This window comes from Pongo abelii, chromosome 13, assembly GCF_028885655.2.
Source record: "Pongo abelii isolate AG06213 chromosome 13, NHGRI_mPonAbe1-v2.0_pri, whole genome shotgun sequence".
In the NCBI taxonomy this organism is placed as follows: Eukaryota; Metazoa; Chordata; class Mammalia; order Primates; family Hominidae; genus Pongo; species Pongo abelii.
In genome coordinates this window covers 85,731,796-85,755,196 of record NC_071998.2, presented here as the reverse complement: position 1 = coordinate 85,755,196, position 23,401 = coordinate 85,731,796, and the positions used below count along the sequence as shown (strand labels likewise).

Here is a 23,401-nt window from a genome sequence, read left to right as displayed (position 1 = left end):
GAGTGTCTGAGAGTGATGCCACACAGAGGAAAGGAAAGCCGAGAGATGCAGAGACAGACTCTGCTTCCCCACAGTTTCTGGCCTTCCTTGCTGATGACGGTGGGTGCTGTGGGACACCTTGCAGCTCCTCATTAAGGACAAAGAAGGGGCTCCCAGCTCTTGGGACTGCTGCCGGCGGGCGGTGCTCAGCTGTCGCCCTTCTTTGGAACTGCCTCTGCTGATGACAGCTACCTCTCCCACGTCATGCCCCTTCCCAGGACAGCCAATAGCCCATGACATGTTGCCCTGGAGGTCTAACTTCCAGGCCTCTTTGCCGCAACTCAGGACAGCTCTGTAGAGTCATCTTAGCTTCAGAGCTCCCTGCAGGGCTGGCTGAGCTCTTTACTACAACTGCATCATGGTTCAGTTGCCCTCTGCCCCATCCTGCTGCTGCAATCATCAGCCTGTTCCTAATATTATCAGCAGGGGGGAGAAAATACAGCTAGTTTCCTAGGAGAGAGGACCCCTGGAACATGAGGTGGAGCAGATGGGAGGAATCATGGAAATAGAGCATGGGGTTATAAGGAGCTTCAAGGGGCCACCGGGTCCAGAACGGTAATGGAAGAATTTCAAAATCTTGCCACATGAGGAGCAGCTGGACGAGCTGAAAATATTTAACTGGAGAAGTAAAGATGTATGGGGAATATGACAGCGGGCTTCCCATATTTGACTGTAAATCAAGTAGAGGTTAGGTCAGACTCCTTCTGCTGGGTCACCTGGCTTCTGCTCTTGACCACCTACAGTCCATTCTCACACCGTTTAGTAAGTCATGTCCCTCCCCAGCTTAAAACCCTCCTGTCTTCTCTTTTTTTTTGAGACGGAGTCTCGCTCTGTCACCCAGGCTGGAGTGCAGTGGCGCGATCTCAGCTCACTGCAAGCTCCGCCTCCCGGATTCATGCCATTCTCCTGCCTCAGCTTCCCAAGTAGCTGGGACTACAGGTGCCCGCCACCACGCCAGGCTAATTTTTTTGTATTTTTAGTAGAGACGGGGTTTCACCACGTTAGCCAGGATGGTCTCGATCTCCTGACCTCGTGATCCGCCTGCCTCGGCCTCCCAAAGTGCTGGGATTACAGGCATGAGCCACTGCGCCCGGCCTCCCCTGTCTTGCTGCATGAATAGAACCTGAGCGACTTGCTGTGAGGCCTTTCATAATCTGCCCTTGTCTCTTTCCAACTTTATCTCCTGTGGTTCTTCCCTCACTCGCCCTTCAGGCCACACTGGCCTTCTCCCAGCTGACCCTTGAATGCACCAGGGTCTTTGCACCTGCCGTAGCCTTGCTTGTTCTTCTGTATGTTCTTCTATGAGCTCTTCATTTGCCCCATTCCTTTCTGTTGTTCAGTCTCTGATCAAAAGTCATTTCCGAAGAAAGGCCTCGAGTTTTTACCTCATTATCCTGCTTTACAGTCTTCATAGCACTCTGCTCCCTGAAACAGTTTTGTGTCTTTGTTGGTTAAATGATTTTTTTTCTTATCTCTCCCACAAAGAACATAAACCTCAAGTGGAATGAGCTATGTCTGTCCTGTTCACCACTGCAACCTCAGGGTGTGGTATGGTTTTGGCATGCAGCAGGTGTTCAAAAACTATTTGTTGAGTGAAAGAATGAATGAACATGAGCCCAGAAATAGTCCAGAGAGCTGCCGTAGGCGGGCTCAGAGCCTCGCGTGTCCCTGGAGGCGTGACGTGGAGGGAAACTGCCACTTAGGAGAGAACCAGCAAGTCAGTGGGAATATGGGGTTTGGAATCAGACAGATGAGGGTTTGAGTCTTGGTTCTGTCACTTCCTGCCTGGCTGCAGGCCTTGGACAAGTTATTTGACTTTGTTGGCCGGGCGTGGTGGCTCACATCTGTAATTCCAGCCCTTTGGGAGGCTGAGGTGGGCAGATCATCTGAGGTTGGGAGTTTGAGACCAGCCTGACCAACATGGTGAAATCCCATCTCTACTAAAAATACAAAAATTGGGCCAGGTGCAGTGGCTCACGCCTGTAATCTCAGCACTTTGGGAGGCTGAGGCGGGTGGATCACGAGGTCAGGAGATCGAGACCATCCTGGCTAACACAGTGAAACCCTGTCTCTACTAAAAATACAAAAAATTAGCCGGGCGAGGTGGCGGGCGCCTGTAGTCCCAGCTACTCAGGAGGCTGAGGCAGGAGAATGGCGTGAACCCGGGAGGCGGAGCTTGCAGTGAGCCGAGATCATGCCACTGCACTGCAGCCTGGATGACAGAGTGCGACTCTATCTCAAAAAAAAAAAAAAAAAAGAAAGAAAAGCCTCAGTCCCTTCATCTGTAAAGACAGGGGTTTGATTAGAAGCCACCCCAGAGTGGTTCTGGATTGATTAAAGGCTGCTTCTGAAGCCCTGGGCAAGTGCCACACCCTTAGCAAGTGCTAAATAGATGTTTGCTGTTTAGTTTCCACACCAGGCCCCCAGGGCCACAGGAGCTGGGGGAGGTGCTTAAGGAAGGACCATGCTACTGCAATCCCTCTCACATGCACCACTTGGCTTTTGTTTTTCTTTTTGTCTTTTTGTTAGAGACACACTCTCGCTCTATTGCCTAGACTGGAGTGCAGTGCTGTCATCACGGCTCACCGCAGCCTCGACCTCCTGGGCTCAAGTGATCCTCCTCCTTCAGCCTCTCCAGTAGCTGAGACTACAGGCACGCGCCACCACTCCTGGGTAATTTTTAAATTTTCTTAGAGACAGTGTTTTCCTTATGTTGTCCAGGCTGCTTTTAAAATTCCTGGGCTCAAGTGGTCCGTCTGCCTCAGCCACCCAGAGCATTGGGATTACAGGTGTGTGCACTGTGCCTGGCCTGTTTTTCCTTCCTGTGGCACTAACCGCCCCCACAGAGGGGAAAGTAAGCAGTGGAGCCCCGGGTTGAGGGCGGCTGGTGTAGGGGCAGGGACTGTCCAGACTGTTACTTCTCCACTGCCCGCCTCCAACATAACCCCATCGTGGGAGCTGGGTGAGGAAATGCATGAGCACTGATTCTTCGCAGGATTTCGAGTGTTACACATGTGGTAATACTGCTCACATCACTTGAATCTGCAATCCCATGTGAAGTTGGAGTATGTGGCAAGAAGCAAGTCTGCGAGGGTGGTGGGTGGAGGAAGGAGGGGCCCATCCCACAGGCCAGGAACCCATGTGAGGTGGCCGCCTTCCTCTGTCTCTTGCTAATACCTGGGTGATGGGCTTTATGCATCTTGACCCAGAAAAGAGCGAGTCACAATCGACCAATATGATGGAGGGGATATCACTGCACACCAGGCAAATACAAGCTCAGCTGCCAATTCCCACATCCCTCCAGCCCCTTTTGATGGCCAGGGAACTTTCTTGTTTCTGTTCACATGAAACCAACAGTTGGCCCTACCCATGTAACGAAGCAAACACTTACATACTGTGTACTTACTACATGCTGGGCACTGTTCTTAAACACTACCAGCACTGCCTGTATAATTCTCCCAGCAACCCTATGAGGTGGCTACAATCATTAGCCCCAGTTTACAGATGAGCCAATGGTTGCTTGGCGAGGTTTAGCCAATTGCACAGGCTTGCACAGCCAGTAAGTGGCCAGGCCAGGATTTGGACCCAGGCCATGCAGCCCTAGAGTCTGTGCACTTCACCACTATGCGACGTGGCCTAGTCCCAAGGGGAATGGCTTGCCTTGTAGGCAATGAGCTGCCCATCATCGTGGGTGACAAGCAGAAGTGACTGAGCTAGACAGGGGTCTCCTCCACGTATTCAGTGTGTCCCCTGTGTGGAGCTCTGAGCTAAGCACTCTGCCAATGCCATCTCATTTCAGCCCGATGACACCACTGCCAGATGGAACCATTATTCCACTATATGGATGAACAAACTGGGTTTACAGAGATTAGGTAACTGGCCTGAGATCTCTGGCTGCTGAGGGCTGGAGCTGGGACTCAAACAAGTTTGCTTAATGCAGATCCCAAGCTCTTCACCTCTTATCAGGGATGGTGTCCAATGAGGGTTGGCTGGACTAGATGACTTTTACGGTCCTAGCCAATCCAAGATCCTGAGGGACTGACAGTCTGGCAGGTAAAGGGGCACACTCCCCTAATTACTAGCTCTAGCTCTCCCCTAGTAACTAGTTACTATGCCAAAAATACTAGTCATCACATTTCAGTTTTTTTTTTTTTTTTTTTTTTTTTGAGATTGAATCTCGCTCTGTTGCCCAGGCTGGAGTGCAGTGGCAGGACCTTGACTCACTGCAACTTCTGTCTCCTGGGTTCAAGCGATTCTCCTGCCTCAGCTTCCTGAGTAGCTGGAATTACAGGTGCATACCACCATGCCCGGCTAATTTTTTATTTTAGTAGAGACGGGTTTCACCATGTTGGCCAGGCTGGTCTTGAACTCCTGACCTCAAGATCTGCCCGCCTCAGCCTCCAGTTTGTTTGTTTTTCTTTTTTTTTTTTTTTTTGAGATGGAGTTTTGCTCTTGATGCCCAGGCTGGAGTGCAATGGTGTGATCTCTGCTCACTGCAAGCTCCGCCTCCCAGGTTCAAGCGATTCTCCTGCCTCAGCCTCCTGAGTAGCTGGAATTACAGGCATGCACCACCATGCCCGGCTGATTTTTGTACTTTTAATAGAGACGGGGTTTCTCCATGTTGGACAGGCTGGTCTCAAGCTCCCAACCTCAGGTGATCCGTCCGCCTTGGCCTCCTAAAGTGAAGTGCTGGGATTACAGGTGTAAGCCAGCGAGCCTGGCCTATTTGAGTTTTTATGTTTAAGGATGTATTTCTCTTACTATTTTTTTTCTTAACACAGGGTTTTTCCTGAAAAGTTGCCTGAGGAACAAAGAGTTAAATAAGACCCTTAAAGGATCTGCTCTCTTTGCCAGGCATCTGAGTCCCCTCTGGGGCTTTGAAGAGACAGTCACTGTCTTTCCTGGTGGTACTACCACCTTCCCTCATCCAGTGCTGCTGCATCTGACAACCCTGGGCACAGAAATCTGCACCCCAGGTTTCCACGATGAATCCAGCAGTTAATTTTCAGATCTTGTCCTGCTTGCCCCATCCGCACCGCTTGGCACATGGGTCAGCCCACCTTGACTTACCGTCTTCATCTGGCTTCCCGGATGTCACATCTCTTGGTTTTTGGTTGGTTTTTCCAGTTGGCTTTTCCAATTTATACCTGCAGCATGGATCTCTCCTCTGAACTCCAGATACATAAATCTGTCTATTTGACATTGCCTTGGATGTCTAGAAGGCATTTCAAACTTAGCGGGTCCCACACTTAGCTCCTAATTGTCAGTCCTGCCTCCAGCACACACCCCTCTTGGTGTTCCCCATCGCAGTTGAGGACAACCACATTCTTCTAGTTTCTCAGGCCTCAAACCTTAGAATCATCCGAGACTCCTGCCTCTCACATATCTCATCTGTCAACGAATCCCATCAGCTCTACCTTCAAAATATGTCCAGAATCCACCATCTCCACTGCTAACACCTGGCTCACTATCTCCTAGTAACCTGGAGGGCACTGTCTTCAGTCTGATCTTCACACAGTAGCCGGAGTATGAAGACACAGGGTAGACCATGCCTCTCTTCTTCTCCAAACTCTCCAGTGGGTTCCTCCTAGTCAAAGTCAAACCTCACTTGGCCCTCTAGGCCTCACCCCTGCATCCTCCCGCTGGCCTTATCTCCTCTACCTCTGACCCTTGCTAGCTCTGTTTTAGCTCCACCGGTCTCCTGGCCATTCCCTGAACCTGACACATGCTCTCCTACCCCAGGGCCTGTGCACTGGCTCTCCCGGTGAGGAAACCGCTCTCCTTCCCATCACACTGGCGCGTCACATCCTTCACCTCTTTGCTCACATATCCCTTTCTCAGGGAAGCTTTTACTGAGGCCTCTGCTCACCCTCTTCTCCCCTCCACATTCCCTGTCTTCCTTTTCTATTTCGTTTTTCTCTATGGTACTTATGGCTTAGGTAACAAATTAATCTATTGTTTATATATTTATTTTTACTGTTTCTCTGTGAAAACGTACACTCGGAAAGGGCAGGAGTTTTGTCTGTTTTGATCAGGCTCCACCCCTGGAAGGTAGGACAGTGTTCAGCACAGCAGGTGCTCAATAGGTGTTGTTCCGTGAATCAGCACATCAATTGCAGCATTGTGGCTACCAGGGGATCAGGATGCGGGCGGTGGAGCCCTCTGGCCTTTGTGTGGTAGCCGTGGACTCTGTGTCAGCGACCGTTTTCCGGGAAACTTCCGGGCGAGACTCACATCTTGGAAACTCAAATACTCAATAGCTCTTGAATTCTAGGAATCTTGAGAAGAGGCCTGGATTAAGGATTCAGACGTGGGCCCTCAGATGGGTGAGAAACGGGGACTCTGTGTCTCCTGGCGGGGACAGAAGGGCCAGGTGACAGGCCAGGCAGAGTGGACGGGGCTTGGGCAGGGGGCGAGGGCAGGCAGCCACGCAGGGCAGGAGCTGCAGAGCTAAAGCCAGGCCATGTGGGCTGGCTGCGGGTTTCGCTGCCTAGCTGGTGGCATTGAGCAAGTTACTTAACCTTTCTGAACTTCCGTTTTATGATTTTGGAGGAAACAGTCATAGCTTTCTCTCTGGCAGAGTCCGATGGCCCGAGTCCCGCTCCACAGGGCGGGTGGAGGTCACGGAGGGGTGTGGAGGGGGGCGACAGCCCAGGAAGTCTAGGGGGCGGCAGGGCGCGTGGGGGCGGGGGTTGGGAGACCGCAGGGAGGATCCCCGACCTTGTCTGAAGATCCGAGCGGGCGGAGCCGCGGTCTGGTCCGCGGGGTAGGCGGGGCGCAAGAGTGTTCCCGGGGGCGGGGGGCCGACCCGCGTCTAAAGGTTTCCGCGATTCCCCCCCCGGCGCCTGGCCTGGCCCAGTTGCACCGCGAGCGCTGCGGACACTCGGGGCGGCAGTCGGTCTGTCAGTCCTCCCGCCAAGTCCCGCGGCCCGCACCTGCCGCCCGCATCTGCAGCTCTGCACCTGCGGCCAGTGCCTACTGCCCTCTCTTGCCGCCCGCACCTGCAGCCCCGCACCTGCCGCTTGCACCTGCAGCCCCGCGCGCTGCCCGGCTCGAGCATGGCTGACCAGGCGCCCTTCGACACGGACGTCAACACCCTGACCCGCTTCGTCATGGAGGAGGGCAGGAAGGCCCGCGGCACGGGCGAGCTGACCCAGCTGCTCAACTCACTCTGCACAGCAGTCAAAGCCATCTCTTCCGCGGTGCGCAAGGCGGGCATCGCGCACCTGTGAGTCGGGCCTTGGGCGGTGGGCCCCGTCCTGTCTGTCTGCCTGGGGAGCCTGCCCGGCGGGCTGACGTTGGGCCCTCTGGGCCTCCTGCCGTCAGCCTCTGCCTGTCCGTCTGATGTCTGAGCGCCTCTCTCGCTCTCTGTCTAGTAGCACCTCTCTCCAGAAGCTGGCTCAGCCTCACTCAAGTCCTCATCCCATCCCTTGACCTTGGAGAGGCCCACCTGGGGGTCCGTCTCGCAGGTGCACACCTGATTCCATCCTGCATTCCTCTCCTCTACCCTGAGCAGCCTGCCTCGTACCCTTCTCAGCCGGCCAAGTGCGGGCACCTGGCCTGCCCGTCATACCCGCCCTAGCCTCAGACAGGAAAGTGCTAGCTCAAGTGCCTTCCTTCCCCATTTCTTCTTTGTCCTCCTTCACTCTTTCTGCAATTAGGGACCCAAGTCAGGTTTCTAATCCAGCATCTCTGACCTGAAACAAGACCTGTTAGGAGCGAGTGTCCCCCGCCCCGCCAAAGCGGGCTGGGAGGTCTCCTGTGTGTCCAAAGCCTTTAAGAGCAGCAGGGCTTGTGTGCAAAGGAGCTCCCGTGGGCTGCTTCTTTCTGAGACAGTTGCCATGCTGTGCCAGAAACAGGAAACACCCAGGGCTTCAAAACCCCTATCCATTTGCAATGATGGTGTGTGCAGCCTCCACCCAATTAGTGGAAAGCTCAAAAGTTGTTTGTAGAATGGTTCTGAATGCGCTATGGAGTGCATCTCGAACGTCACTGGGCACAGGAATCATTTGGGGATCTTGGTAAGATGAGTGCCCTCCTTCCATAGCTCTGGGACAGGTCCTGAGATTGTGCATTTCTAAGTTCTTCTGTGGTGGGTGCCGCCCATCAGATACTGTTTCTCTACTCATCATATTGTGAGTAGCAAGGGGTCCAGTGGAGTAGAGACTCAAAGGACCCCTTCTTGTGAGGTTTTTTGTAAGTCACACAACATCCTTTCGTTTGTGTTGGTGTGCACAGGTATTTTCTTTTTCTTTTCTTTTCTTTTCTTTTTTTTTTTTTTTGAGATGGAATTTTGCTCTTGTTGCCCAGGCTGGAGTGCAATGGTGCAATCTCGGCTCACCGCAACCTCTGCCTCCCGGGTTCAAGCGATTCTCCTGCCTCAGTCTCCCAAGTAGCTGGGATTACAGGCATGTGCCACCATGCCCAGCTAATTTTGTAATTTTTTTAGTAGAGACGGGGTTTCTCCATGTTGGTCAGGCTGGTCTCAAACTCCCGACCTCAGGTGATGCCTTGGCCTCCCAGAGTGCTGGGATTACAGGCATGAGCCATCGTGCGCAGCCGTGCGCAGGTATTTTCTAGCTAACTGATCCACACTTTTAACTGAAGTGTAACTGGGTTTTCAGATTGTCAATACACCTTACTAACATTCCCTGCACTTATGTACACTATAAAAATGACATGTGATGGGCCGGGCGCATAGGCTCACGCCTGTCATCCCAACACTTTGGGAGGCCGAAACAGGTGGATTGCCTGAGGTCAGGAGTTCGAGACCAACCTGACCAACATGGTGAAACCCCGTCTCTACTAAAAATACAAAAATTAGCTGGGTGTGGTGGCAGGCGCCTGTAATCCCAGCTACTCGGGAGGCTGAGGAAGGAGAATCGCTTGAACCCAGGAGGCAGAGGTTGCAGTGAGCCGAGATCGCGTCATTGCACTTCAGCCTGGGCGACAAGAGCGTGACTTTGTCCAAAAAAAAAAAAAAAGACGCATGATGCTCAAAGCTGACCTGAACAAATACAACCTTGCTACTTGGGTTTGGAATGCATTTCTCTATTTTTAAAAACTCTTCTCCGCCCCGCATCCTGCAATCTAGATTCCTTTTCTTACTGGCAGGCTGTCTGGCTTTGGTCCCACAGTATGGACTGGCGGAGGTAATTCGTGTAAAGGAGTGGTATGAGCACATTTATTTTTGAATATTAAGCAGACATGTTAAGGAAGGTGATGACTCCATTACTGTTGCCTCTGGCCCCTCTTAATAATACATTCCTAAGGATTCTTATTTTAGAAACATACCCAGGTGAAATCTTAAGCTTTAATTTACAACTAGTATAAGTGGCTCACAGCTTTAACTGCATTTGAGGACCAGGGATATATTTTAGAAAGAGGGCTTGTCGGCTGGGTGTGGTGGCTCACACCTGTAATCCCAGCACTTTGGGAGGCTGAGATGGGTAGATCACTCAAAGTCCAGCCTAGCCAACATGGTGAAACCCTGTCTCTACTAAAAACACAAAAATTAGCCAGGCATGGTGGCTAATTAGCCAGGCATGGAGGTTGCAGTGAGCCCAGATCGTGCCACTCTACTCCAGCCTGGCGACTGAGTAAGACTCTGTCTCAAAAAAAAGAAAAAAAAGGGCTTGTCATGTCTGATATTGTTTAAAAAATGTGTCAGTACCTTTCACACCCCTAGAGAGACTGAGAAATGTAAGATGTGTTTTGAGGTGTCCCGCTGTCTAAGTAACCTTAGACAGTGGGACCTTGGATAGTGAGATTTTGATGGTGGGGCCAGGATGAAGCATGCTAATTTTGGCTACATAAGGTATGTGTATTATTTATTTATTTATTTTGAGATAGAGTTGCATTCTGTTGCCCAGGCTGGAGTGCAGTGGTGTGATAATGGCTCACTGCAGCCTCAACCTCCCAGGCTGAATTGGTGCTCCCACCTCAGCCTCCCCTGTAGCTGGGACTACAGGCATGTGCCACCATGCCGGATAATTTTTGTGTTTTTGTAGAGATGGGTTTTTTTTTATGTTGCCCAGGCTGGTCTCAAATTCCTGGGCTCAAGCGATCTGCCCACCTTGGCCTCCCAAAATGCTGGGATTACAGGTATGAGCCACTGTGCCTGGCCAATATGTGTACTTTTATACTAGATAGTTGTGAATACCAGGTTTTAAATAAATACTATGTTACACTCATTGACAAAAATTTAAACCATTCAAAAGAATTCAAGGGAAGAGTGAAACCCACCCCATATATATCCCATGGGGTATCCACTACAAATAATTTACTGCTTATTTTTCTGGATACTTCTTTACAGTCATATGAGTTTACACATGAACACATATTTACATATGCCTATAATAGCAGACAAAATGGGATCACACTCAATACACGTTTCTGTAGTTTGCTTTGTTATTTAACATTATTCGAGGAACATCCATTAATGTCAGGACATCTACATCTACCTCCTTTTAACTGCTGTGTGCTGCTCCCCTGCACACATCATGAGGTGTTGAAGTTTTTCTCTATTTTGGGGTACTTTCTCTATTTTGGGGCACTTCTATTTTGGGGCACTTGGGTAATACCCAGAGGCGGGTGGATCACGAGGTCAGGAGATCAAGCCCATCCTGGCCAACACGGTGAAACCCCGACTCTACTAAAAAATACAAAAAAATTAGCTGAGCGTGGTGGCGGGCGCCTGTAGTCCCAGCTACTTGGGAGGCTGAGGTAGGTGAATGGCGTGAATCTGGGAGGCGGAGCTTGCAGTGAGCCGAGATCGCGCCACTGCACTCCAGCCTGGGAGACAGAGGGAGACTCCGTCTCAAAAAAAAGAAAGATGCTTTCATAGAGGTGCCAAAAATACGATTCGTGGTGAAGGACTGTGGAGCGCCAAGAATGGGCACGTGCAGGGGAAGTAAAAGGCCCGGCGGGCTGGACCGCAGTTCAGGCTGGCGGTCACGGGGGAGGAGTCCTGAGGTGGGAAAGTGTTTCTGGAAAAGTTGCCCCCTCAATTTGACCAAAGCATGGAGTACTCATGGTAGGGCGTTCGTGGATGAGAAATTGTGGGTACATTGGGAAAGCATCAAATGGCAAGGGTGAACACTTTACACTTTTGGGGGTATAGAAAAGGAGAGATCAAGGATTTTGAAAGTTTTTTGAGTGGGGCAGTTGCGTGATTGGAGACAAATCTGGAGAAGGTCTGGCTGAAGTATAGCAGAAGAGCGAAAGATAGGATATGGGAAAACCAGTGGGAGGAGGGAGGCGTGAGTTGAGTAGCCAGCAGAGCTGCAGCCTTGGAGGGGAGAGGAAGGATTTGGAAGAAGTCTGAGCATGGATTAGATGAGAAGGGCTGTGAGGGAGTTTCTGAAATCGCTAGTCCTAGCAATTGAAAGCAGAGCCATGCCACCACAAAACAAAACAATACAAAAACAAAAACAAGGAAGAGCTGGTTTTTAGTCTGGGGAAGGAGGGAAGATGATCCCAACATTTTGGAAACGCTGAACTTGAGATGTTAGAGGGTGATCTGTTGGGAGATGCTGTCCAGCCTGCAGCTGGACTTGCCTGTCTGTTTTGGCACACTTGCCCTGAGGCAGAGAAAAGAGGAGGAGATCTGGACCAGTTTAGCAGACAGGAATGTGCAGGGATTCAGAGCACGTTTTGGAGAGAGATGGAGCCAAGCTTAGATTCCTGGCCCTGCCATTCAACGTCTGTGAGGATTGGGCTGTTGATGTGACATCACTGAACCTGTTTCTCCAATTGTAAGATGGAGACAGCTGTGTTTTCAACCTCAGAGAATCATAGGGGGATCAATTAAGTTTACTAATTGGGTACCAATGTTATTAAGATCATTGTTTTCCTGAAGGCTATATTTCTTTATTTTTCAGAGTCTAGCTCTGTCACCCAGGCTGGAGGGCAGTGGTGTGATCTCGGTTCACTGCAACCTCCACCTCCAAGGTTCAAGTGATTCTCCTGCCTCAGCCTTCCAAGTAGCTGGGATTATAGGTTCCTGCCACCACACTCAGCTAATTTTTGTATTTTTAGTAGAGACGGGGTTTCACTATGTTGGCCAGTCTGGTCTTGAACTCCTCACTTCGTCATCCACCCGCCTCAGCCTCCCAAAGTGCTGGGCTTACAAGTGTGAGCCACCGCGCCTGGCCTATTTTATTTTTATTTTTTGTAAACTTTTATTTGCATGTTTTGTTCTTCATTTCTTAGCAGTAGCCTGTATGCTATCAGCAGGCAGAGAGTCCAGGCTAGCATGTTACATATTAGAACAATGTTGCACCCAAGAGTGGCTGCAGGAAATGTCCTCGCATCAGATTCGTATTATGTCCAGAAGAGTTACTTTTATATATGGGGTCTTCTCAGCTGTTTGACAGAAGAAATAATAAAGAGCTTCAGATTTCATTTTAGAATGACAGGTCAGCTAATGCGTGTTTAGGCTTATCTTCCAATTTGCAGTTTTTGACATTAAGCTTTTAGAAACTTTACCAGATTTCTCCACATGACCAAAGTGTGAAATTGCAACTTTGTTTGCATAAAAGAAGCGCAGACAGCCGCGTTCCATCGTGTTTACCAGTTTAGGCCCGGATGAATGCAAGCAGAGGCAGGTATTTGTGACCTTTGAAAGCAGCTCTCACTAGCGCCTCTTCAATGTATTTCTGAACCTTTGGATGTTCCTGGCTGGGCAAATGGTTGATTACCATGGAATCAAGCAGTAACAAGCCAGTCTTACCTTTGACTTTAGTGATAAGGATTAAGTAATAATCTCCCTCCCTTTTGGTTGAGCCGCGTGTTCTGAGCCCGAGTCTGGTTCTTCTGTGTGCTGTGTGAAGTGTTGCTGCCGCAATTGTGTTGCTCAGTCACAGTGACTTCGGGAGGAGATGGTCCTAAGTCAGCAGATCCAGGCAGCCCTGGAGGGCTCTAGTTCTGTCAGCCCCTGGCTCCAATCCTTCTGTCCTTCAGTGCTTTAGAGATGCTGTGGAAGGCAGCCTCCCCCAATCATCACAGATCTGCATGTTCAGTGTCACAAAGTCCATGGCTGTGAAATGATTCATTCTGTTTTAGAAATCATTTGCAAACTTGGAAAACAATGCTAAAATTTAATTAAAATATCCAAGAATTTCAAAATACTGGCCACTTTAATCTATGCTTCTAAGGTGTTCTCCATCATATGAATTAAAATGACTTAGAGCTCTTTAAACTTTTCAGTGGGGTTTACAGTAAAAGTAAAGAAGAGGTATTATAGGCAGTTTCTCCAGTTGAGTTCTGCTCCCCAAACTCCAGGAAGAGCTCCTTCGTATCTCTGGGGCTGGAAAGGGAAAGGACACAGAGACTTCAACCCTGCCTGGTGCTTTTCCACTTTACTTGGGCTGCAGGGCCAACTAATTTGAATAAAATTGAAGTGAAATGTCAAGAACATCTCAAATAAATAATATTCCCGTGAGATTTTATCAAATGTAAACTTGGAGCACTTTTTTTTTTCTTTTGCCAGTTCCTTATTGGCTGTCCTCCAAGAAGTTGCCTGCAAAACTGGTTTAGAGATACCTTCCCTTCCCCCAATCCCCAGATCAACCGACACTTACTTAGTGGATGCCTGCGGGGCTCTATTGTCATGTGGCTGCCTTCGTGGGGAGTACTATGAACCAGGTGCACCACGTGCATTATCCACGATCCCCAAAAACATGGCCAGAAACAGCCACTCAGGGGCTTTGCACAACTTGATGGTGGTCACATCATCAGTAAGAAGCAAAGGCAGAATTTGAACCCAGGTCTTTCTGGTGCTGAGTTCTTGCTTCTCCGCGTGGTTGTGTTATGCCTAGGGAGCTACGGGTGGAAATGGTAATATTTCCTGCACACTTGCCTATGCACCAGGCACTTTTCTGACCACTTTGCCTATATCAACTCAGTTATGCCCTCTCTCTGTAGACTATGAAGCAGACACACTGCATTCCCATATTGCAGATGAACCAGAGGTCACAGATGCTAAGTGACTTTCCCCGGCTGCTGAGCATGGAGCAGAGCTGGGATTGGAACCTTGGTGGTGTAGAGTGCCAGCCTGGGGCCTTGACCATTCATTACACTCTAGTTTCCTGAGGAACTGGGTGAAAGGCCATTGCATTTGTCTAACGCTAAGTTTGCACAGCAAACACACTTTTACCAAGAAGCTATGCTAATCTGGAGGGTTTTTTTCAGGGGTTGGGAGTGTTGGATGGTAGAGGTTATGCAGGCAGGCATTACCAATACCACTGGGTCTAATGGAGTTTATGATCTTAGGAATTCTTGGATCCTTTTATTACTCTCTAAATTTATTCATCCATTTACATTGAGAACTTACTATGTGCAGGCATTGTTCTAGGTGCTAAAGATACATGGTGAACAAAATATTCTTTTTTCCAGGATCAAGACTGATAGGTCTTTCTTCCTCCAGAGGCATATTCAGATGTGCCATGTTTATGCGAGAGTTTCAGTCCCTTTGGAGAATACACTCGGCATTTACCTGGTGCCCTGTACTTTTGCTTCAGACCTCACTAGAAAAACCTCTGGCTGCCTGTAAGGTTCTAATTGCGAATGTCCCAGGTAGAGGGCTGTGCCATCCTCAGGGTGGCCCAACGGGTGAGGTGAGCTCAGAGGTCCTCCACTCTTGGCATTCTTGTACAAAGCAGGTTGGGCCCAGGCCTCTAAGATCGAGGTTTTAGGTAGCATTTCCAGGGGTGGCAGTCCTGTCTGTGCCCTCCCTCCCAGTGGCTCCTAGAAGAGAGTGGGCCATTCCTAAGGCCATGAAGACAATGCCCCATAAAGGTCATGCTTCCACACCTGAGGGCTCTCCCGGTCCTCTCTTGGTGGGGGTTGAGAGACTAGACCCTCCCCCCTACCTCCCCAGGAGTGGCGGTTATGTGATGTCACCAATGCTGGTGTCTCACTCTTGCACACATTTTCCAGGCTCCTGGAACCATGGAGGATCTTCTGGAGGCTGGTGCCTTCAGCTTCAGGCTCTGATCCTTCCTTGTTTCTTTAATTATCCATCTTAACCACCCAAATCAATTAACAGGCTTCCTAGTTAACAGGCTTCCATTTTGTAGGCCAAGGCTTGAGAGGTGAATTAGTTCCTCCAAGCAGCTGTGGTTTTATTTCCAGAAGCGCCCCCATATCAACAGCTGTGCCTATCCAATGGCCATGGATCTGTGAAGGGCACGAGCAGGACTCATGCTAATCAGCTCTGCTTTTTCTATATTAAAAAAACCTTTGGCCACGTGCGGTGGCTCACGCCTGTAATCCCAGCACTTTGGGAGGCCAAGATGGGCGGATCATGGGGTCAGGAGTTCGAGACCAGCCTGGTCAACATGGTGAGATTTTTGTCTCTACTAAAAATCCAAAAATTAGCCAGGCGTGGTGGCAGGTGCCTGTAATCCCAGCTACTTGGGAGGCTGAGGCAGGCGAATCGCTTGAACCCGGGAGGGGGAGGTTGCAGTAAGCCAAGATCTCGCCATTGCACTCCAGCCTGGGTGACGGAGCGAGACTCTGTCTCAAAACAAACAAAAAACAACAATAAAAAGCCTTTAATTGAAGTTACCCAATAGATTGCATGTAATATATACTTGTTTTATAAACTTGATACAACATAGAACAAGATTTTAAAGTATATATAAATATTGTATAAATCATGATTAGTGTTTCCTCATCATTGTTCTCTTTGCTATTCTCAAGAAAATCTCAGCTTCAACTTGGATATATGGAAACCAAATATCCAGGTCTCTGGAACAGTGCAATTTAAAAGCATGTCCTAGAATTTTCGGCCGTGGTTTGAAAGCCACCTATTGATTCACACATGCCTGGAAGTAGCTGACATTTGTGCAACACTGTGCCCTGATTCGGCCGGGGCTCTGGGGTTCTATGCAGCGGGTCTGGCCTCCTTGCTGTGAGGTGCGGGGCATTTAAAGTCCGTTGCCAACAGTAGTGGCCAGTGGTGCTCTGGCCTCAGCAGGTGCCCTGTTCTCTTGCTTGCTGCCTGCTACTTCTCAAGGAAGGCCTCAAGCCATTTTGCTCCTTATGCTCTGACATTTCTCCTCTTAGGCCCAATACAGAAAAGGTGGAGAAAACCTCACAATGTTGCCTTTCCCCTCTATGATAAATTTTTTTTTTTTTTTTTTTTTTGAGACAGAGTCTCTGTGGCCCAGTCTAGAGTGCAGTGGTGTGACCTCGGCTCACTGCAACCTTTGCCTCCTGGGTTCAAGCAATTCTTGTGCCTCGGCCTTCCAAGTAGCTGGGATTACAGGCATGTGCCACCACACCTGGCTAATTTTTGTATTTTTAGTAGAGGTGGGCTTTGACCATGTTGGCAGGCTGGTCTCGAACTCCTGTCCTCAAGTGATCCACATGCCTTGGCCTCCCAAAATGTTGGGATCACAGGCATGAGCCACTGTGTCTGGCCACCTCTGTGATAACTTTTATTCAGAAAACATTTCCTTGGCAGATCAAGTCATGGCTCAATCAAAATTGCCCTCCCTGCCCCTGCATGATCAGCCCCCCGACTGCTACTGCTGACTCTTTTTCTGGCATCAGGGCTGGGGGGCAGAGCAGGGGAGGGAGGTAGGGGAAGGGAGCTAGGCCTGGAGGTTTACAGCTCGCTCAGTTCAGCCCATGTCTTGGCCATTTCACCTGTTCCTCTCCTTTAATTGTAAGGCACAGTTGGCCTGGGGAGGGCTTTTTTGGGCAGGGTTGTGTGATGGTTTCCCATATCCCTGCAGCCTCATTTGCTGCCTTATCCCATCCCTAGAGAACGGCAAATTGGGAGCTGATCTAGAAGGGAGCCGGGTGGTGTGTGCAAGGCTCCAGTTGAGTCTCACGGAGGGTAGTTGGTGTCATCACCTCTGGTTCACAGCTGCCTCCTGGAAACACCTTCCAAGGCAGGATGGTCTTCTGGATCCACTGGGTTCTCCTGGAGTCTTCCTAGAAATTCAGGCGGGGGATGACAGCCGCTGCATTCGCTAGGGCTCAGGGCTGTCTCACCAGGAGCTGAGGCCCACACCTGCTATTGACTCTGGAATGCTGAGCCCGCCCTCTCTAGGTGGTGATTGGAATATAGAGTGAATGCTCTTGTTACGCTATCCTTCAGGGCCTTTGAGGAATGATGACTGATCAGCAGGCAGACATTTATTATTTCTTTTCTTTTTCTTTCTGAGGCGGAATTTCACTCTTTGTTGCCCAGGCTGGAGTGCAGTGGTGTGATCTCGGCTCACTGCAACCTCCACCTCCCGGGTTCAGGTGACTCTCCTGTCTCAGCCTCCCGAGTAGCTGGGATTACAGGCGCCTGCCACCACGCCCGGCTAATTTTTTTTTTTTTTTTTTTTTTTTTTTTTTTTTTTTTGAGATGGAGTTTCGCTCTTGTTGCCCAGGCTGGAGTGCAATAGCGTGATCTCAGCTTACTGCAACCTCTGCCTCCCGGGTTCAAGCGATTCTCCTGCCTCAGCCTCCTGAGTAGCTGGGATTACAGGCACATGCCACCATACCCAGCTAAGTTTGTATTTTTAGTAGAGACGGGGTTTCTCCACATTGGTCAGGCTGGTCTTGAACTCCCAGCCTCAGGTGATCCACCTGCCTCAGCCTCCCAAAGTGTTGGGATTACAGGTGTGAGCCACCGCGACTGGCCAATTTTTGTATTTTTAGTAGACATAGGATTTCACCATGTTGGCCAGGCTGGTCTCGAACTCCTGACCTCAGGTGATCCACCTGCCTTAGCCTCCCAAAGTGCTGAGATTACAGGTGTGAGCCACTGTGCCTGGCCAGACATCTATTATTTCTAAGGGGGCTTCTGAAAACTTAAGGAGAAAATAAACTGCATGTGATCTTCAGCTAATTAAGTCCTTGAGCTTGTTTCTGAGGACTTCTTCCTCTGTCAGAATCACAGAAGCCTTGCCTGCTTGCGACTTCATTGACCTGTGTAAATGTGTTACTCGGAGAAATCTCAAGCCCTTCTTAGGGTCCCCGAGGTGTGATGGGGGAGGCTTGATAGAGCCTGCGTCTGGTCCTGACTGCTCATCGTGGCTGTGCAGCCCCGACAGGACTAAGCCAGGGTGGTGTGACCAGCACGGTGCGGCCAGCTTAACTCACTGCGGCTCAGAGGAGACCTGGAGACACGAGGGACACCTCGACATTGTTGCTATCAACATGGCAGCATAGTTGGCTGGCAGCCGGGGGAATTTATTCTCTTGACCCAGTGTTTCTACCTTAGGATACTTTTCCTGTGCTTTTCTGGAAGCTTTTCCTAACGCCAGGATTAACCAGGAGAAGCCTTCCCTCAAGATATCTTAGGAAAGTTATAAAGTACGTGAACATTGAGTTGGAGGAGCCCAGAGTAATCTATCTTCATGTGTTCTTTTACACTTCAAAGACAACTGGAAGATAGCTGGAGAAGGGTCCTTCCTGCTAGAAGAGGGGAGGGACCCTTACTGGGGGTAAAGAGAAGAGGCGTTCCCAAGAAAGGGGCAGGAACCAGCTTAACACATCTGTCACCACCCAGCGGTGTCATGGAAACCTGAAGCAGGTGGAGCCCATTTCCTGCCGTGGTTTGGTGCACGCAGGTGGCCCTGTCCGTGCAGGTGCTGAGGGGCCTGTGTGGTTTGGTGGATGCAGGTGGCTCTCTCCATCCAGGTGCTGAGCTGGACGCAGGCGGCCTCATCCATGCAGGTGCTAAAGGCCCTGTGTGGCTTGGTGGATGCAGGCAGCCCTGTCCATGCAGGTGCTGAGGGTCCTGGGTGATTTGGTGGGTGCGGGCGGCCCCGTCCTTGCAGGTGGTGAGGGTCCTGCGTGGTTTGGTGGACGCGGGCAGCTCCGTCATTCTTTTTGACGGAGTCTTGCTCTGTCGCCCAGGCTGGAGTGCAGGGGCGACATCTGGGCTCATTGCAAGCTCCGCCTCCCGGGTTCACGCCTTTCTCCTGCCTCAGCCTCCCGAGTAGCTGGGACCACAGGCGCCTGCCACCGTGCCCGGCTAATTTTTTGTATTTTTAGTAGAGACGGGGTTTCACTGTGTTAGCCAGGATGGTTTCGATCTCCTGACCTCGTGATCCGCTCGCCTCGGCCTCCCAAAGTGCTGGGATTACAGGCGTGAGCCACCGCGCCTGGCCCCAGCCCTGTCAGTTCTGTGGCCAGGGCCGTGCATGGCTTGGTGGATGCGGGCAGCCCTGTCCATGCAGGTGCTGAGGACCCTGTGCCATGTGTCCTTGCAGAGTGCTGTGTGGCCCCACAAGCCTACCATCATAAACAGGGTGTGCCACCCCTTCTGTGACTTCTCTGTGTTAGTTCCTCTATGTGCCAAAGGTAGGAGCCATCTGAGACTCTTGGAATGGCAGTGGGGAGGGCTGGCTGGTGGTCATGATTTGCCAAGTCACCCACCCTGACACTGACTGTAACATCTCGTAGGTCTGGGCGTGATCTGGGGCAACAGAAGTTGCTTCTCACTTTAATCTGGCCAACTGCTGAGTCTGCAAGCTCGGAAAATGCAGTCTACTGCATGAGGAAATAGCCTACTTTCATTTAATCCCACAAAACAAGTCACGGTGCCCCTGTGTTTGGGACACAGTTACAGGATAACTTGTCTGTGTCTGGGTGGTGGGGCTGGCCCGGGAGTACTGCAAATCAGAGCCAGCCTTACAAGGACTTTCTCCCTCCGGTGTCTTCTCTCTGAATTTAGATGCTTCCTGGATCCAGGCATCACAGGAAAAAGACCTCAGGCTTTACAAAATTACTTGTATAAATGTGCACATAGTACCCACTCCCTTCCATTTGGAAATATGTGAAAAATGAACTTACTGTTTCCTTTGGCTAAATTGCTAACATACAGCTCTTCTCTGGAGTCATTACTAGCTGACTTATTTGGGCTTCTTTAGGGCTTTTTCATTTCCTCCCATTCTTTCTTTTTTTTATTTTTTTGAGACAGTGTTTCACTCTTGTTGCCCAGGCTGGAGTGCAATGGTGCGATCTCGGCTCACTGCAACCTCCGCCTCCTGGGTTCAAGGGATTCTCCTGCCTCAGCTTCCCACGTAGCTCAGATTACAGACATGTGCCACCACGCCCAGCTAATTTTTATGTATTTAGTAGAGATAGGACTTCACCATATTGGTCAGGCTGGTCTCGATTTCCTGACCTCAGGTGATCCACCCGCCTTGGCCTCCCAAAGTGCCGGGATTACAGGTGTGAGCCACCGCGCCTGGCCCGTTTCCTACCACTCTTTTTTTTTTTTTTTCTGAGATAGAGTCTCACTTTGTCGCCCAGGCTGGAGTGCAGTGGTGCAATCTCGGTTCACTGCAAGCTCCGCCTCCTGGGTTCACGCCATTCTTCTGCCTCAGCCTCTTGAGTAGCTGGGACTACAGGCACCCGCCACCATGCCTGGCTAATTTTTTGTGTTTTTAGTAGAGAGAGGGCTTCACCATGTTGATCAGGCTGGTCTCGATCTCCTGACCTCAGGTGGATCCACCCACCTCGGCCTCCCAAAGTGCTGGGATTACAGGCGTGAGCCACCGTGCCCGGCCTATTTCCTCCCATTCTTACGAAAAACATTCAAAGTACCATTGAGCTTGAATGCCCCCCTAGAGATCTTCCTGATCATCTAAATTAACCATCTAGCCTCTCATCTCCCTCTTCTGTCACCTTGTTTTTGTTTTATGTCAGCGAGCACCTGTCACTATCTGACATATCTTTTTCATTCCAAAACATTTATTTCTTGTTTGTCTCACCCCAATAGAATATACGCTCCACAAGGGCGGGATCTGATCTACCGTGTTCAGCACCGTAACCCCAGCATCTAGAACGGTTCCCTGTGCACAGCAGGTCCCCAGTGAATATCTGTGGAATAAATGAGCACTCAGACAGCTGTCTACGAAGTTTTTGAGTAAAAGAGACCACATGGCCTGAGTGTTCCTGAGGGAAGTGCCTGAGCAGATGGGACTTGGGCCAAAGCGTAATATAGGACTTTCCTTCTGCACCTGCCTCAGTGCCTCATCCGTGTCCAGTGCCTTCGGCCCCTCTGCCGAGCACTCCCGGGCCCCCGAGCTGTCCCTGTCGGGCTGCACCTATTAGTGCTAAGCCTTTTGTATATGTCATCTCATGCAATCCTCTGACAGCCGCGTGGGGGCGGACTTCACTTCCCTCTTTGGACACATGTGAAAGGGAGGGAGGCTCAGAAAGAGCAGGGGAGCCTGGGAGCTGAGGCCTGGAACCGGTCTCTGCCTTGAAGCCCTTCTTCTGGTCCATTGGTGCTATTTGCCCTCCGGAATCAGAAGTGACTTTGACAGTGGGCTGGGCACGGTGGTTCATGCCTGTAATCCCAGCACTTTGGGAGGCTGAGGTGGGTGGATCACTTGAGGTCAGGAGTTCGAGACCGGCCTGGCCAACATGGTGAAACCCTGTCTGTACTAAAAATACAAAAATTAGCTGGATGTGGTGTCATACGGCTATAGTCCCAGCTACTCAGGAGGGTGAGGCACGAGAATCGCTTGAACCTGGGAGGCGGAGGTTGCAGTGAGCTGAGATCAGGCAACTGCACACCAGCCTGGACAACAGAGTGACACAGTCTCCAAAAATAAAAATAAAAATAATCATAAAGTGACTTTGACAGTGCAACTCTCAGGCTGGGAAGAGAGAGCACTGCTGCTAGTGGGGTCACCGAGGGAGCTGCATTTGAGCTGGTGGGCCCCGCCAAGTCCCTCTGACCTCCAAGATTTTGGCTGCCTTCTTCGTGCACAAGCCCCAGCCTCACAATTGGGGTCAGAAAAAGATTATGTGGAAATAGAATCGAAAGCCCAGGGACACGGGGTGCAGCTCAAAGCTCGATAGACATCTTGGTCTTTTACTCATGAAACAGGAGTGATGGGCGAAAAGAGAAGCAGCAGGAGGAGGGCTGGTGGGACGAGACGTGCTTTGCAGGCTGGAAAGGGAATGATGCCAAGAGTGGCTGAAAGACGCTGACAGGCGGGCCTGAGAAGACAGCCGGAGCTAGCTCCTGAGATAGTCAGGACGGACCAGGCATGTGGGTTTGGATGGTTTCTAGGCGGGGCTCAGTTTTGCCCAGCCAGTCACAGTGAGTTATGTTTTGGGCAAATGCACTTGCAGGAGCTGAAGCAGTCACGGCCACTGGATCAGGGACCATCAGTTCCCAGGCGAGTGCACATCGCCATCCTGGCCAAGGGCGTGGGTGTGCCCTTACCACCCACTTTCAGAGGCTTGCTGGTGTCTTCAAAGACCCATCTTTTTCCCTTCCCACATCAAAGCTCTCACCTTGCTCTGTGCATCCTTCCTGTGAGACGTCTCCCTCCTTTCTGTGTTCAGGGCAACCCCAGGCTGTGACAACCTGCCGCTTCTCTAAGTGTAACAAGCTAGGTTGCGTTTGGACAAGCCACTGGATTCTGGGAATTCTACAATTACTGACTTGCAGGTTGCTTAAAAATAGTGAAAACTCCAGGATCCCTGCAACTTCCATGCCCTAGGACTCCTGCCAGGGGCCCAGGGTGTCACCAAGAGAGCCCTGGCCTGGGAGTCATAGGCAGCATCTCGCCTCCACCCTCTGCCTGGGAGTCATAGGCAGCGTCTCGCTTCTACCCTCTGCCTGTGTGGAGAAGTCCACAGGAGTCTTGGGTCTGAGTTTTCTCCTCTATGAAATGAGGCAGAGGGGCCAATCGATGCTTTGTTTCTTTTAGGGTCTTTTTAGTTATAAAGCCACCCCTTGGCTTGGCTCGGAACTCAGGCTACCCCCAACCCAGGCTTGCTTGCTTGCTGGGTCTCTCTATTGATTCGTTTAACCCATGTGTTTGGGGGCCAACACTGGTTCTTTCTGGGCAAAACCAAAAACACCCGCAAACTTTTTGTGTAAAAAGCACTGAGACACATACTGCAATAAACAGATATCTACTATATCTGTAGTATTAAAAATATTTCATGGGGGAGTATGGTTGAGGAAAAAATGTTCTAAAAAACTCCCTAGGGGAACCATAATGAAAACAAAGTTAAGAAACACTGATTTAACCACAAAAGTGTGCAGGGCACCATGACAGGTTCGAGGTGAAGAGGCGGATGATAGCATCTCCTCTCTAGGGTCTGTCCAGAGGGACCACCAGCCTTCCTGCCTTGTTCTCCCAAGCTGTATGTCCTCCTTCCTTTCTTCTAAATCTTTTTTTTTTTTTTTTTTAGACGGACTCTTGCTCTGTCGCCCAGGCTGGAGTGCAGTGGCAGGATCTCGGCTCACTGCAAGCTCCACCTCCTGGGTTCACGCCATTCTCCTGCCTCACCATCCTGAATAGCTGGGACTACAGGCGCCCGCTACCACACCCGGCTAATTTTTTGTATTTTTAGTAGAGACGGGGTTTCACCGCGT

At 50.4% G+C, this 23,401-nt stretch overlaps 1 protein-coding gene across 1 annotated transcript in view; it reads left to right on the top strand.

The window, feature by feature from the left end:
• The first annotated feature begins 6,759 nt into the window (after nt 1-6,759).
• Nucleotides 6,760-23,401, top strand: part of FBP1 (fructose-bisphosphatase 1) — a 34,565-nt gene continuing 17,923 nt past the window's right edge. Inside the window, exon 1 of the mRNA XM_002819978.5 lies at nt 6,760-7,267. Coding sequence (XP_002820024.2) covers nt 7,098-7,267 — 170 coding nt within the window. The 5' untranslated portion in view covers nt 6,760-7,097. The remainder of the gene's footprint in view (nt 7,268-23,401) is intronic.